Source organism: Leucopleurus acutus (genome assembly GCF_964270905.1).
Source record: "Leucopleurus acutus genome assembly, chromosome: 11".
NCBI lineage: Eukaryota > Metazoa > Chordata > Mammalia > Artiodactyla > Delphinidae > Leucopleurus > Leucopleurus acutus.
In genome coordinates, this window is record NC_139152.1 from 53850109 (window position 1) to 53865285 (window position 15177).

A 15177-nucleotide genomic window follows, 5' to 3' on the forward strand; every position below is an offset into this window, starting at 1 on the left:
TTTTCATTAACTAAGTAAAAATTCACTCTGTTGGTACTTGTTAATTGTCTGGCCCTTCAGCTGGGTAACCTCCTCCACAAGAATAAGGACCATACCTCTTTTGTCCAACATTGTATACCCATCATATATTGGCTTTTATTGTGCCAGTCATTACATATTTACTTAATGAATGAATGGGGCAAGCTTGACATTTTGGACTAGAAGCAGAGAACAATAAGGAACATGGCTGCAGAGACATGAATTCCTAGCCCAAGGAGGAAGATGCGCATGACGGAGGTACAACATCCTACTGGGAATGGAGCAACTATTATAGATTTAAAGGTAAAAGTCTTCTTGAGATATGGTAGAGAGAGTGTGCTGAGAGACTATGCAGACAAGGCGGAAAGATAATCTACATCTCACAACACGATACATCACAGGGGAAAAAAGGTACGGTTCTAGGCCTTCCTTTAAAAAGTCAACTTCATGGGCTTCCCTGGTGGCGCAGTGGGTAAGAATCCACCTGCCAATGCAGGGGACACGGGTTCGAGCCCCGGTCCGGGAAGATCCCACATGCCACCGAGCAACTAAGCCCGTGCGCCACAACTACTGAGCCTGCGCTCTAGAGCCCGCGAGCCACGACTACTGAAGCCCACACGCCTCTAGAGCCCGTGCTCCGCAGCAAGAGAAGCCACCGCAATGAGAAGCCCCCGCACCGCAATGAAGAGTAGCCCCTGCTCGCTGCAACTACAGAAAGCCTGCATGCAGCAACGAAGACCCAACACAGCCAAAAATAAATAAATAAAATTAAATAAATTTATATAAAAAAAAAGTCAACTTCACAAGCACTATCTGGAGAGATCTGGTTTAACCCAATATCACAAGTAAAGGGGAAAAAGACAGACTTTGAGATCTTGGTAAACAATAAGATCACAATGAGTGACTAGGACGTGCCCACCAAAATTCTTTTTTTTTTTCCCCACCAAAATTCTTATGGTGAGGTAGGCTGTACTGATGGGTTCTACAATTTCCAGTGATGAAGGTGGCAGGCTTGAGTTGCTCCGGGCTGCCATACTATAGTATGACTTTCCTTTCTGAGTGCTACACTTGTATAGAGTTAAACTTGAACGTATTCAGAAGAGAGGCCCCCAGGATGACAAAAACACTCAAAGGTAAGTTATGTGAGGAACAGTGAAAGGAACTGGGGCTACTTTGCTTAGAGAAGGAAAGACTCAAGAGAGGCATGAGAGCTGTCTTTGAGCAGCTGAAGGGTTGTCAAGTGTCGAGGAGGCTTTACTTCGGAATGACCTTGAGAGTAGAACTAGAATAGGCAGAAGCTACAGGCTGACAGATCTCAGCTCAATACAAGGGAGAACTCTGAGCCGTCAGAACTAAGTACGGGGAGCGGGGAGAGCTGCCTTAGCAGTTAGGCAGCAACTTGTCACTCCGGACGCTCTAGGCCGTGCAGCACGACGGCGGGCAGCCAGGCTGGACAGGACATCAAGGGCTGCACTGGACGCCAGACTAGCTGACTTCAAATTCTCTCCCAATACCGAAATCCTGTGATTTCAGCTTCCGTGTTCCTTATGGGAATCACTTGAGATGAGTTATGTAAAAGTGCTTTGTAAACTCTAGTTTTACAAATACAAGGTATTATTACCAATTTTTCATCACCTTGGAGGATGTCAATTCTATCCCAGTTGCCATTTTCTCTATATCTCTCTAACCTCTCTTCAAACTCATAATGATTTTCAATTTATAAATGCCAAATTTATCATACCAATAATTATGACTACTATTCCCTGTCTAGGATTTCAAATTTTCAAAATCCTTCATAAATAATAAATGTTTCTTCATCTTTTATAAACGAGGGATAGGCCTTATATTCAGTGTGCTGATCATGGGCCTGATCTTATTGTGTAAGAGGATAGAGTAGCTAAGTTCTCAAATATCACTTAGGGGCAGAACTCATTATAATCAATAGCTCACCAAAATCTGTGTAACAAAAAAGTTCCCACATTAGTAAATAAACAAACACATGAAGAAATAAACCTCAGTCTACGCTCATAGAATTTGACTTGGGTCCTTTATCCAGAGTGTCGTCTGGGAGTTTCTCAACTCCCTGGCAATGAAAATAGCTGTTATTTGGTGGCATAGCTAACTTGTCACAAGGTATTTAGACTTGAAAAAATGACTTGCCAGGTAAATTGAAAGTCCCAATCCTCTTTTGGGTGTTCAAAATATTTTCTCCACCTGTTTATTCATACAAAGGAATATTACTGAGCCATAAAAATAAATGACGTACTGATACATGCTGCAACATGGATGAACTTAAAAATATTATGCTAAGTGAAAGAAGCCAGTCACAAAAGGCCACATATTATACGATTCCACTTATATGAAATGTCCAGAATAGGCAAATCTGTAGAGACAGAAAGTAGATTAGTGGCTACCTAGGGTTTGGGTGGAGAGGGTGGGTGTGTGCTAATGTGTATGGTGTTTCTTTTTGGGGTCACTAAATGTTCTATAATAGATTACGGTAATGGTTGTGCAACTCTGTACATATACTAAGAAAACACTGAATTGTGCATTTAAAACAGTGAACTTTATGTTATGTAAATTATATCTCAAAAAAGCTGTTAAAATATATAGTGTCTTGAATAAGAATAAACCAGTAAAATCGAATTTTCTTTAAAAATTAAATAAAATTTTCTTGTTTTTTTAAAAAACAAAACAACAAAAAGAAAACTAAAGTATTTTCTCCACCAAACTCCAATACCATCTCTAACAAGTAATGACTTGATAACTTTGAAATATCATTTCTTTTCATTTTTGTCCATCCTTCTTGGGATTTAACAGGAAGTGACATAGGCAGAGGCAGCTGAGAGAAAAAAACTAGAACCAGGAAGAGAGCAAACTGGATACAGACCCTCCTCAAAAGTGGTTACCTAAGTTATTACAAAGCAACCCTCCCGCCTGAACACATGTTCTCCAAACTGTTTATGTATTTTATTCTCTGACTTAAACCAACAGCAGAAAAGGGATTCGGAGGCTGGAATTTATACAGGGTGTTAGAGAGAAGGTAAGGGCTCAGATAAGGAGAAATAGAGAGAATTTTTGACACACTTCATCTTAACGATGCTAAGTATCGTTAAGAAGGAAACATATTTTTAAAAGAAGCATTTAGTTTATACTCTGTCTTCAGTCTAATACTTTTTGTGTGTTTATATTGTGTTAGTGAGGTCTACCTTTTCATATAGGTTATACTTCGTCCCATGAAGATGATGTTTGTGAAGAAAGAACTACAATATACTTTAATATACTATGATTACAACTCTCTAATGATGCACATTGGGGGAAACCCCTACACGTTTCCATGAAAAGTCGGGAAGAGGCAGGAATAAATGGGGTCACAAATCTTTGGGCTCATCTCTTTGCACATCCCCTGTCCCTCATTCCATCTTTGTGGAAAGCTTGCTAAAAAAGTAAGACAATGGGGCTGGTCTTCAGTGACCCAATTTACTGTGTGGTTTGCCTCATATTAAACTGTGCTCGACGGACAAGCTCTGGATCCAACACTTGGACGGCAGTAGGTCTAACGCGGGTCTGCTAGTGTTGGATAGATGTTCACAACTTATTAGCATTAAGGAGGAGGAGATGAAAGGCCAACATATTCACTGTGTTCACTATGGTTACACTGATGCAGACACAAGTAAAATAAAGATACTCTTTTCACGGAGCAGAAGGTGGATCTTTGAGAAACCTGAGTTTCACCAATGACAAATTTCCTGTACCCCACGGCTAGGACATACCTTGATTCCCGTAGCTGCCTTCTATTCCTGAACCATCCCACGAGTCCACGGCACTGTCCACGCTGGGCACAGTGGAGGGGTACGTATCGGTGAGTTTGCCTGGCTTCTGTGCTGGAGACGGGTCCTCCACATCTCCCAGGTCACTCAGGTGGCTGGCAATGGGGAACTTCTTGGGACTTGATGCTGACTGGGCTTTAAAGACAGAAAAGGAGCTTAAGTACTACAGAAAATTTAAATACAAAGATACGCCAACACTCCCTGGCTGTGTATTTCCTGAGAAACAAAACACGTAGACATTTGCACATTCTTTAAGGGAAGGAAATGCACTGCAAATCCTTAATTGTGGCTTTCAACCCACTCACCATCTGTCTGCTTCTTAATTTTCAAGGTGACAGTCTCTCCTGCCATCTGTAACAAATGGATGGCTTCACTCAGAGGCTTCCCTTTCAAGCTGCTGCTATTGATGGCTAGGATTCGGTCTCCTATGTGGATTGCGCCAGTTCTGAAACACCAAATAATTATAGGAAAGGTAGAAATAATCCCTGAATGCTACTGAATAGAAATTCCCTGATATACTTTCTTTATTCATAATAATAAAGACTTGAGGGCTTCCCTGGTGGCGCAGTGGTTGAGAGTCTGCCTGCCAATGCAGGGGACACGGGTTCGTGCCCTGGTCCAGGAAGATCCCACATGCCGCGGAGCGGCTGGGCCCGTGAGCCATGGCCGCTGAGACTGTGCTCCACAACGGGAGAGGCCACAGCAGTGAAAGGCCCGCGTACCGCAAAAAAAAAAAAAAAAAAAAAAGAGTTGGCAAGGGTCTCTAGAAGTCACTCCTTGCCTTCTCCTGAGCAATGTTACAAGATAACTGCGTCTGTTGTGAATTACTTTTTAGTTTCAAATAAAATCAGAAAAAATGTTTTAATTAGTATTTAAAATGGACTTGTGGGCTGTTTAAATTCCAGGAAAGCTGAGTCATTTGATAACCCTCTTAAAAATCCCAAGGAAACGAGCAAAGTGGGACAATCACTGTAGTGATGTTTAGCATGGAGCAGTCCTTTCTACAGACTTAGAAGTGTTGAACACAATCAGTCAGCATCCCAGCTTACCAGAAGCAAGGTTTAGACACAAGACCCTGGTGTGGCAGGCCCCCCGCCACCCCCCAGTGGTGATTCCAAGAATTGAAAAAGGCTGAACTCAGGAATCAGTTTTGTTTTTTTTTTTCCGCACTGTGTGACTTGCAGGAGCTCAGTTCCCCGACCAGGGATCGAGCCTGTGTCCCCTGCAGTGGAAGCGTGGAGTCCTAACTACTGGACCGCCAGGGAAGTCCCAGGAATCAATTTGAATCCAACTCTGTCACCTACCAGCTGTGTGACCTGGGTACCTTATTTTCACCTCTCTAGGTGTCAGTTTCCTCATCACTAGAATGGGGATAGTCATCTCACAGGGAAGCTCTGAGGGCTAAATAGGAAAACACATGTAAAAGGGCTTAACATCCTGCTTGAAATGTGGAAAAAGAAAATTAATGTATTGAGCAATAGATAAACCTTTGATCTTTTCCCTTCTCGTCCCATTCTCACCCGATTCTGAACCAGCAGACTGGAATTTACGATTCTGATGTGCACCGTATCTCTCTTTGTTTGAAAGCACAGGATGGGGGAGGAGCAGACTCACAGCAGTCAAACTCAGGAAAGGTTTAAACACTCAGATCTCTCCACCTGGGTTGAAGGATGTAGAGTGGGAATCCCATATGCTAGCCTCTGGGGTGCCGGCTCACTTGAAATATCCTGAGTGAAGGAAGCCCAGCTCACAGCCTGCTTGTGACTGAGTGGTCCGACCCCAGGTTGGTTTGGGGTCGGTGGGCAGCGGTGCTGGGCAGCAGCAAGTGGGGCTACGGAGGTGAAACTGGGTCACACAGATTATGAGGGGCTGCCTAACAAGTCCACCGATGCATCTACTCTCAAGGAATTTTTTTTCCTTTAAAAAAAAAAAAAAGAGAGAGATCAATTCATTCTTCCATAAAGAGTCTCCAGGGAGTGCCCTGGAGGTCCAGTGGTTAGGACTCGGTGCTTTCACTAACGTGGCCTGGGTTCAATCCCTGGTCGGGGAACTAAGATCCCACAACTGTGTGACGGCACGGCCAAAAAAACCCAACAGTCTCCAGTTTATGAAAGAGCCATGCTGTAAGCCACAGAACACTTGACCAGGAGGTTGCTGAATCAGATCAATATTATCCTTTTCCTCATTGTCTAACAGAGAAACCTAGGACAGGGGGACACCTGAAGCATACCGTATCATAGGTGTCTCTGTTAATTTCAGAATACGAAATTCCAACAGGGCAGCCTTTTTTGAGCTGCCTCGGTGTCCTCACCTGACAGATGAGGATGTTGGATGAGCTGATTTCTAAGGTACCCTGCAGCTCCAAAATTCTGTGATGCTATATCTCTGTTTTGCAAACCAGTGTCTTCAAGTGTCAGCATGAACAGTGTGTGTGCACTCCTGAGCTAGGTTACTGGAGGACAGATCAGGTTATGGGGTTTGGAATATGTCGTACAACGTGTCTTAGAAAGAAGTACAGTAAAATGGGGGTGGGGTGCATGCCAACGGAGACAAATTGCCGAAGGAACAAATGGGCATTCCAAATTTCAAGATGTTATTAAGTCACTGCACTGCTTCCTGAAATCTTTGAAGACGAAGCTTCTGTCACCCTCTCAGCCGCTAAGCCCGGTACCTGTCAGGTAACAGAGGCTCAGGAAATGTTTGCTGAATTGAATCGGACAAGCCTTTTAACCTCCTTGAACTTTTAGTCTCCTCTTCTCAACATGGACACCATATAAATTTACCTCTAGTCAATTGTGGTCGGTTTACACATTTCTGGAGACTAATATCAACGCTAAGCCCAGGACACGTTTAACTGCCTATAACATGCCCCTCAAAATCAAGTCAGAGCTCTGCCTGAGAGTTTTCAAGCTCTAAAATCAATCCTTTGTGCAGAGTTGAAAAAGTCAACAGATAACCAAGCAGGAGAGGGGAGCATGTTTTTACGTGGCTGTGAGGAAGGAAATCCATTTCAGACAGGTGATTGTAGAAGTTGCTTCGCATGTTACCTTTCAGCTAACCCTCCTTTGGTGAGGCTTGAAATGATTATAGGATCAAAAGGCTCTTCAGTTCCCGAAATCGTGATGCCAAGGGGCCCCCCGTAGCGCTTCAGCTCCACGGTGTAAATAATTGCTCCGGAACTTTCTTGCTCATCTGCAATAAATGCCAACGAGTCGTAATTGGTTTCTTCGGAAGAAGCAGAGTAAAAAGACATATATTCACACATAAAACAAGAAAGTCAAAACATCATCATCAAAGCACTGTGTCTCAGAAAATAATTATTTTTGGGAAGTAGCATTTCCTCAGTAGGATATACCATTCTAATACAGGGATGTAGTTGTTACCAGTGTCAGGGAAGGGGTTCTCTGCCTGATGACTTATGTTTTAAATCTGTGAGCGAGCTTCCCAGCCAGCACTGCGGGCCCTTTAGACAATGTCCCTGCCTAGCACAGTGCTTGCCCAGCATTTTGTGAGTGTGCCACGAATATCCGTGGACTGAACACACGGCTGAGGAGGCGATATGGGTGGAGAGAGTCACGCAGTAAACAGAGACTGGGCTCTGCAATTCCTATTTTCAGGCTTTACAGGCAAGCTAACTCTCAATATAGAAAAGTTGATTTAACTCACGGTTGGAGCAAACTTTAACATATGCGTGGTTAAGTGGGGCTTGGAAATCTGGAATCCCTTACCTATTGTTCCTCTGTGTCTTAAAATGTGAATCTTATTCACAAAATCTGTGAATCTTATTCACAAATACACAGATAGTAAAACAGACGTTTGAATGATTATCTGTCCGCTGTTCTTGAGACTAGGAGCCACGTAAGTTACATTTCAGTAGCACATGCCAGGTTGCCACACTCTCGTGAGCTAAGTTTCACCATTTAATGTTCCTATGAAGGAAAACATTTGTGAGTGTAGTCTGCCTAAAGCATTGGCTTGGAAGATGTCATGGGACACCTTTCGCATGGCTGGGTATTTTGACTGCATCAAAGTTGCAAACATGCAGTCTCAGAATTCAAAGGGTTTTATTTGCTTATGACAGGCTGAAAGTTCTTGAGCATTTCTTGCTTTATTCCTTGGGCCTGGGAGCTGTGAGTGGTTAAGGAGTTGTTCATTGCTGTACCTAAGGATACAATGAAATGGTCCAGTAGATACTTGAACAAAACAGTCAGTTTTTATAGTCAGGCTGTATCCCGGAGAAGCATTAATACAGTCACATTTCTGCAATGAGCAGCTGTTCATTTATGATACGAGACCCTAAACCAAGGAGGAATAGAAAAGCTTGAATTAACAATTCAATGATCTGTGTGTGTGGTGAAGAATTATAATGAATATAAAATGAAATGTCTATAGAGAAATGTAGGAAGCGATGTGTCCTTTCCTGCCAGCACTTACTTCACTTCTGGCCACAGATTGGGAGCTCTGGGACGTACCCATTGCCTCCACTCCGTCAGTGGAAGAAGAAGAAGCTCCGTACATAGAGAACAAAGACCATCTACCACACACTGGAATGCTTAAATCAACATCCTAGGGTATGAACATCTTCAACATTAGACTCAAATTTATACTGGCAGCTGAGAATCCTCCACATCAAGGCTTCGACGGCTCTGTTTCATGGTTTACACACTTCTTCCAGGTTCTACTTTAGTTGTGGTCAACAGGCTGGTGACGGGCTGCCAAGCAGCTGCTGAGAGAAGCGCCAGGATGCAGAGTAACCAAAAATGGAGGGACAGTCAAAAGTCTAACTTTTTCTACACTGTGATAGACCATCACCTGTCAGAACTGGCGTTGACATAAATGAATAGGGTATTACAGGACAGATGACACGTATTTTGCAGTCTGTGCCACCAACTATATTCTGCATAAAATTCTAGGTGAGTCATTTGATTAGTAAACCTTGATATAGTTAAGTGTTAGTTACCGCTGGGCACTCTACTGGCCATTCAGTGTGGGTGTGTGCGCCAGTGGGAAGACCCTGCCCTTTTATTGCCCGAAGTGTGAGCACTGCCTTGTCAGTGGGCACCAAGCATTCTGGATGTGGCCATCAGCTCTTTATGGGAGTTGTGGGAAATGGCAGTTACCAAGTATATGGAACCCAGCTGCCCAGAACCCAGGAACCTGTGGGAAGCTTCAGTGGAAACTTTAGTCTAGATGAAAACAACCATTGGCCCATAGGAAGGTGAGCTGGGGTGCAGTCCCATTCACCAGGAGAAGGGGCAGAAATTGGTTCCAGCTAGCTCATTCTTCAGGTAACCCAGAGTGAGTGCCCTGTGTTATTTCTGGACAGTTTTGCAACTTGCACCTAAGATGACAAAATAACGCCAGAATGGAGTAAACTGGTTTAGGATGGTTTCAGGCCACTTTATGTAGGAACATTTTAAATTAGGCAGCTGAGGCGTCCCAATAACAAAAGGCAATTGTTAGGGACTCAATGAGTTTAAATAGTGGTGAGATGCAAACCAAGAAAATGGCTGTATATTAATGAAGAAGTGATGCTATATTTAGATTATGACAAAAATGTAGTTGATTTCTGATTCCATCAACAAATAAAGAACTTGGAAACAAAAATGAGAATGGGTAAATTTAAGAGACGTTACAACCAAAAGCAATGAATACTTCTTTTTGGATCCTAATTCAAACCAACTGTGTTTTAAAAACCTGTCTACCCATGTATATGAAAACCAGGGAGATGGGAACATTGAGTACATATTTGAGGAGATTAAGAATTATTGCTAATATTTTGGGGCTTCCCTGGTGGCACAGTTAAGAATCCGCCTGCCAATGCAGGGGACACGGATTTGAGCCCTGGTCCAGGAAGATCCCACATGCCGCAGAGCAACTAAGCCTGTGCGCCACAACTACTGAGCCTGTGCTCTAGAGCCCGAGAGCCACAACTACTGAAGCCCACGCACCTAGAGCCCATGCTCTGCAACAAGAGAAGCCACTGCAATGAGAAGCCTGTGCACTGCAGCGAGGAGTAGCCCTGGCTCGCCGCAACTAGAGAAAGCCCACGTGCGGCAACAAAGACCCAATGCAGCCAAAAATAAATAAACAAACAAATAAATAAATAAGTAAATAAATTTTAAAAAAGAATTATTGCTAATATTTAAAATTGTGATGATATTTAGTTATGTATTTTAGAAGTCTTTTATAAGAGTATTGTTTAGGGATACATTAATAATATTTGCAAGATGCAATGATATGATGTCTGGAATTTCTTCAGAATAATTCAGTGTGTGGGTGGGGTGCGGAAATTAGGGTGGGAGTAGATCTGAAGCAAGACTGATTCTAAGTTGCTAACTGTTGATGCTAGGTGATGTGGGCTGGTTCATTACACCATCTTTCTCTATTTTTAAATATATTTTCATAGTAATTTTTTAAAAAGAAAAAATATTAATTCCCTTAGAAAACCCTATGTGGATGCCTTGAGTAAAGACACATTTAATTAGTTTGGCTTCCGTACTCTCTTAGCTGATGACGGCTGCCTGTACACTGTCTTGTCCAGACCCCATGACCCATCTGCCCACCAGGCAGGGTTCCCAAAGCATCCTACTGCCATGTGCTCTTGAGGAGGCCCCATGTCAGCTCTGCCCAGTTGTTCACAGCAATGGTCTCTTCCTAAATGGTTTTCCTACTTCGGATCCAGACTTTGTCCCTCTCTCCCACATCTATTTTCACCAGTCTTGCCAACCCTGAATTCCGTCTCTTTTCTTCCCAGAATATTCTGAAAGCATAAATCTGAACATGTCACTCTCTTCCTTGAAGCTTTCCGTTAGGTCCCAGATTTCTGAAGAATAAAGGGCAACCCCTTGGCATGAACAGGGCTGGAGCCTCTGTCTTCCACTATCCTTTCCCATCCCAATCCAATCTAATTCTCTCCCCACTGAACGACCTGTGGTCCATTTAAAGACACTTTGTTCACATCTTTAACCTTGCACGTGTTACTCCCTGGAAGCAGACGTCTTTCCTCTGCCGGAGAATCTCTACTCTTCCTTTAAAACTTGGCTCAGATGTCTTATATCTCTGGAAGCCTTCCTGGCTCCTCAGCTGAGACTAGAGACCTTTCCTATGAGATCCTACAGCTCCTGTGTATTTTTCTAGTGTTTCTCAACTTCTTTAAAAAAAAATTATTGCCTCCTCTCCTCCCATCAGGGAGAAAAATTAAATTTAAATTCCCCCTAATGAGAGAAATTAAATACGAGGGAATAAGAGTCAGTCGGGTAGGGCTGAGCTTTGGAGGGTCACAAACTACTGTAACGTAATATCTAAGATTCTTTGCTCCCTGAGAACCAAATTTTATTTTTTTTAATTGAAGTGGAGTTGATTTACAATGTTGTGTTAGTACAGCCAAGTGATTCAGTTATACACACATACGTATCTATTTTTTTCAGGTTCTTTTCCCTTATACCTGAGAACCAATTTTTGCCCCCATCTGGAATGCATGGTCTAGTCTACATGCTTTTCGCTCTATGTGTCTCCTTAATTAGAACAGGATCGCCTTGAAAATTACGATTTTTTATATTCACATGCCCAGAGCCTAGAACTATGCCTGGCACCAAGGAGACTCCAGTAAATGCCTAAACAAATGAGCGAAAGGATAAATGCCTGTTAGCAGGCAGTCACTGGGTCCTAGCTTTGTGAGTCACCCCTCCGGCTACTCCAAGGTCTAGATTCCTTCTCCAAGGTGATGCAGACCCAATCAGCCTCATTCAAAGAGTGAGAATAAAGCCTGGGCTGCCTGAGTTAGCTGCAGGCTGTACTTCCAAATCCATCTGCCTTCTCGGGCGTGGGCCCAACTGGCAGCTGTAAGGCCCTGCAGCTTGGGAGGAAGGTGATAACTGTCATTTACGCTCAGACCATTTTGGAGGTGGAAGCACTCCAAGACGCTGTCTCCTTGAGGCTGGTCCAGCTTAGAAAGGAGCAACTGGAGTGTTGAACCAGAACAGAAACTTTCTGAGAAGGAAGAATGCAGGGTCACCAGGAAGTTGCAAAGTGAGCCTAAACAGATCTTAATGATATTATAAACAGCTTCTATATCACAACAGAAGGTTTACCACTATTAGCAAAAGAGGTGAAAGGGGCCAGACAATTTGTTTGTTCTGCTCAGCTCTAGTTAAGGAAATTAATGGGATCACGGAACAGATGCAAAATTGCAGCATTACTCATCTGCAATGTTATTTTCAAGCTTTTTTTTTTTTTTCCCGGTACGTGGGCCTCTCACTGTCGTGGCCTCTCCCGTTGCAGAGCACAGGCTCTGGACGCGCAGGCTCAGCAGCCATGGCTCATGGGCCCAGCCGCTCCGCGGCATGTGGGATCTTCCCGGACCGGGGCACGAACCCGTGTCCCCCGCATCGGCAGGCGGACTCTCAACCACTGCGCCACCAGGGAAGCCCATTTTCAGGCTTCTTGAGTGCCGCCTATTTAACAAAATGAACGCTATCTGGCTTGATCCATAATGGCAGCTGGATTTGGGAGGCTTGGATTTGGGAGAGGGTCTTTGGAATGCATAAATGTACAGGTCAATCAAAGTTCACTTCAACTAAAAGTGATGGAATTCATTTCACAGAGTATGGCTACATTTCTTGGAGGTGGACAGACCTGAGAAAATGAACCATTTAGAACAATACTCTCTACAACTGCCTTACTGTTGTGCCAGTAAGGCCAACCTTACTGGCCTTACCAAAGTCATGTTCCAAGGAGTTGCTGAGTGTTTAAGAGTAGAATTTGAATTTCCTTATGTAAGTGATCATTTATAAGTCTCCAAATTAGGTTGCCTTGTGACAGTGTTTCTTCAAGTGTAGTTCTGGGATGAGAAATTTTAGCAGTATCTGAGAACTTGTTAGAAATACCAATTCTCAGCTCTATCCCAGACTTATAGGAATCTGAAACTCTGGAGGAAGAGCCCAGTCACCAGTGTTTTAACAAGCCCTCCGGGTGACTGTGATGCTGACTTGAGTTTGAAAATCATTACTACTTTGAGATAAAGCAGAAAAAAAGGGAAGAGTACTTTAAAAAAAAAAAATCTATCAGAGTTTCTTCTTGCAGCCAGCCTCTTGCCAAAACAACCCCTATCACTGTTCTTCGCACAGCCAGGATCATTCCTGGTTGCTTCGATGGGGCATTTCTGCTACTTCAACCTAGATTTGAGGGGAAAAAAGCTGCTGCAAATTACTTAGCCGGCTTAACACGGATGAAGTGAAAAAAAAAAAAAAAGATGAAAGCCCAACTCTTTGAAGGGCAGATGATTTAACTGGTACTAATAAGGCTGTATTTGCATAAGACTCTATTTGAAATTGTGAAAAGGTAATTTGCTTCCGATGGGACAAGGTGCCGCCTGGAAATGTTTCTCAACGCAGATCAGAGCCGGTGAAGGGAAAATACTGAATTTTTAGTCTCTACAAACATGCTACGTATTAGAAGTGAGGGGCTCTAAATCAAGAGAGAGGCCATTAGCGTCCGTATATTTGACTGGCACAAAGGCAGTGATACAAAGCGGACCCTTAGAAATTATCTGGGACAGATTTGGAAGCTTCCATGTATTTCTTCCCACAATTCCCCCAAATTCTCTCCTTTGCTTCAGGGTTCTTTCTCAGATCTCCAAACCCTCCCCTCTTCAGCTACGTTGGATCTAGATGCAGTCAAGATCTTATTTCAAGCAATAGATCTTACTTGCATCTCTGAGGGCCTGGGGATTAGGTAACAGCCATGGTTCTAGAGGCTTGGACCCAGACAAGCGCCGACTGGCTGTACTCGATTTATGTTCCCGTGGTAACGAAAGATGACAGATGTACAAGCTCCTCTAGAGAGAATGGCCACTGAATATGGGGGGTGGGGGGTTCCCTACAATCCCAGGTGTTCCAAAAGATTTGGCCATAGTAAAATAAAGCTAAAATTAATTTTATTTTTTTTTTGCGGTACGCGGGCCTCTCACTGCTGTGGCCTCTCCTGTCGCGGAGCACAGGCTCCAGACGCGCAGGCTCAGCGGCCACGGCTCACGGGCCCAGCCGCTCCGCGGCATGTGGGATCTTCCCGAACCGGGGCACGAATCCGTGTCCCCTGCATCGGCAGGCGGACTCTCAACCACTGCGCCACCAGGGAAGCCCTAAAATTAATTTTAAAAGCATCCTAATAATGGCTGTTGATAGTCTGCATTCACTGGGCCTTACTTGGTGCCATTCATTGTCGCTGAGCGCTTAAACATCAATATATTGCCTCCTTTGATCCTTAAAACTGCCGCGTTCAGGACGCATTCAATGGACATTGCGGATGAGGGCACTGGTGCCCAGAGAAATTAATTTTCCGAAGTTTCCCAGCTTGTCAGTTGTGAAGTCAGCCTAGTGTTCTTAGTCATTTTATTTTACTGCTTCCCCCAGCCAGCGCTAGAAACAGAGTTAATGCAGACTCTCTTGAATGCCTCTTCATTACTTCAGTAAGTGACCGCAACCAGTGGTCACAGACCAAATATCCTGGCCTCGTTCCCCTGCTTTTTGTCTTTTAATGGCTCCTCATTGGCTTCTGGGGTAAAGTTCAAATTTTTTAACATAGTTAGAAGGACCATAATGATCTGGCTTCAGTGTATCCATCTATTCACCCACTACTGAGTCCTTACACAAACTTTTTGCTTCAGCTATACCTGCTACTAGGATGTGCTGCTCTCTCTGACTTCCTTTGGCTCATACTTTTCCTCTGGTTAATTTTAACAACACCTCCCAAATACTTTCAAGACCAAGGTTGTTAGAAGCATTTCCTTGAGCTCCCCAGTCTCAAATGGGTGCCTTCCCGTTCTCTTAACGTTTTGTGCACACACCTAGAACATTCATAATACTGCTGATTATTTTCTTCCGTTTCTCCTATAACACGGTGACTGGTTTAAGGGCAGAGATTGTGTGTCCTTCTTAATCTAAGAACTGGCAGTCCCTAGTACCTTCCAGACACTAAATAAATGCTGATGGCGTGACTGAATGAAAAGCAAAGACCTTAACAACGTCTGAGAATAGTTCTACCATCTCCTTTAAAGTACAAGGCAGAGCAATAAAATTATTGTAGCTGGAAGACAGGCTTACATTTTGAAGCAACATCTGTTAAACTCAATTCCAGTATTACTAGCTTAGGAAACCAAGTTATATCAAGTATGGTTATAAACTTTCTGTAACTGATCAGAGAACCAAGGATGGAGAGGAGCAGACACTTAAGGAAAGAACTGGAAGACTCCTGAAGTCCAGTGGTACAGAAAGTCCAATATTAGTATAAGCAATATTTTAGGGAGTGAAACATACATACCGAGTATTAT

The 15177-nt window shown here is 43.4% G+C and overlaps 1 protein-coding gene across 11 annotated transcripts in view; it reads right to left on the reverse strand.

Annotated features, from left to right (window-relative positions):
* GRIP1 (glutamate receptor interacting protein 1) overlaps nucleotides 1-15177 on the reverse strand; it is a gene marked incomplete at both ends in the record, with an annotated part of 692303 nt that overhangs the window by 49504 nt on the left and 627622 nt on the right. For all 11 annotated transcript variants that reach the window (XM_082849388.1, XM_082849396.1, XM_082849394.1 and 8 more), the window contains 3 exons: nucleotides 3792-3983; nucleotides 4154-4293; nucleotides 6896-7040. In XM_082849388.1, the coding sequence (XP_082705514.1) occupies nucleotides 3792-3983; nucleotides 4154-4293; nucleotides 6896-7040 (477 nt within the window). The remainder of the gene's footprint in view (nucleotides 1-3791; nucleotides 3984-4153; nucleotides 4294-6895; nucleotides 7041-15177) is intronic.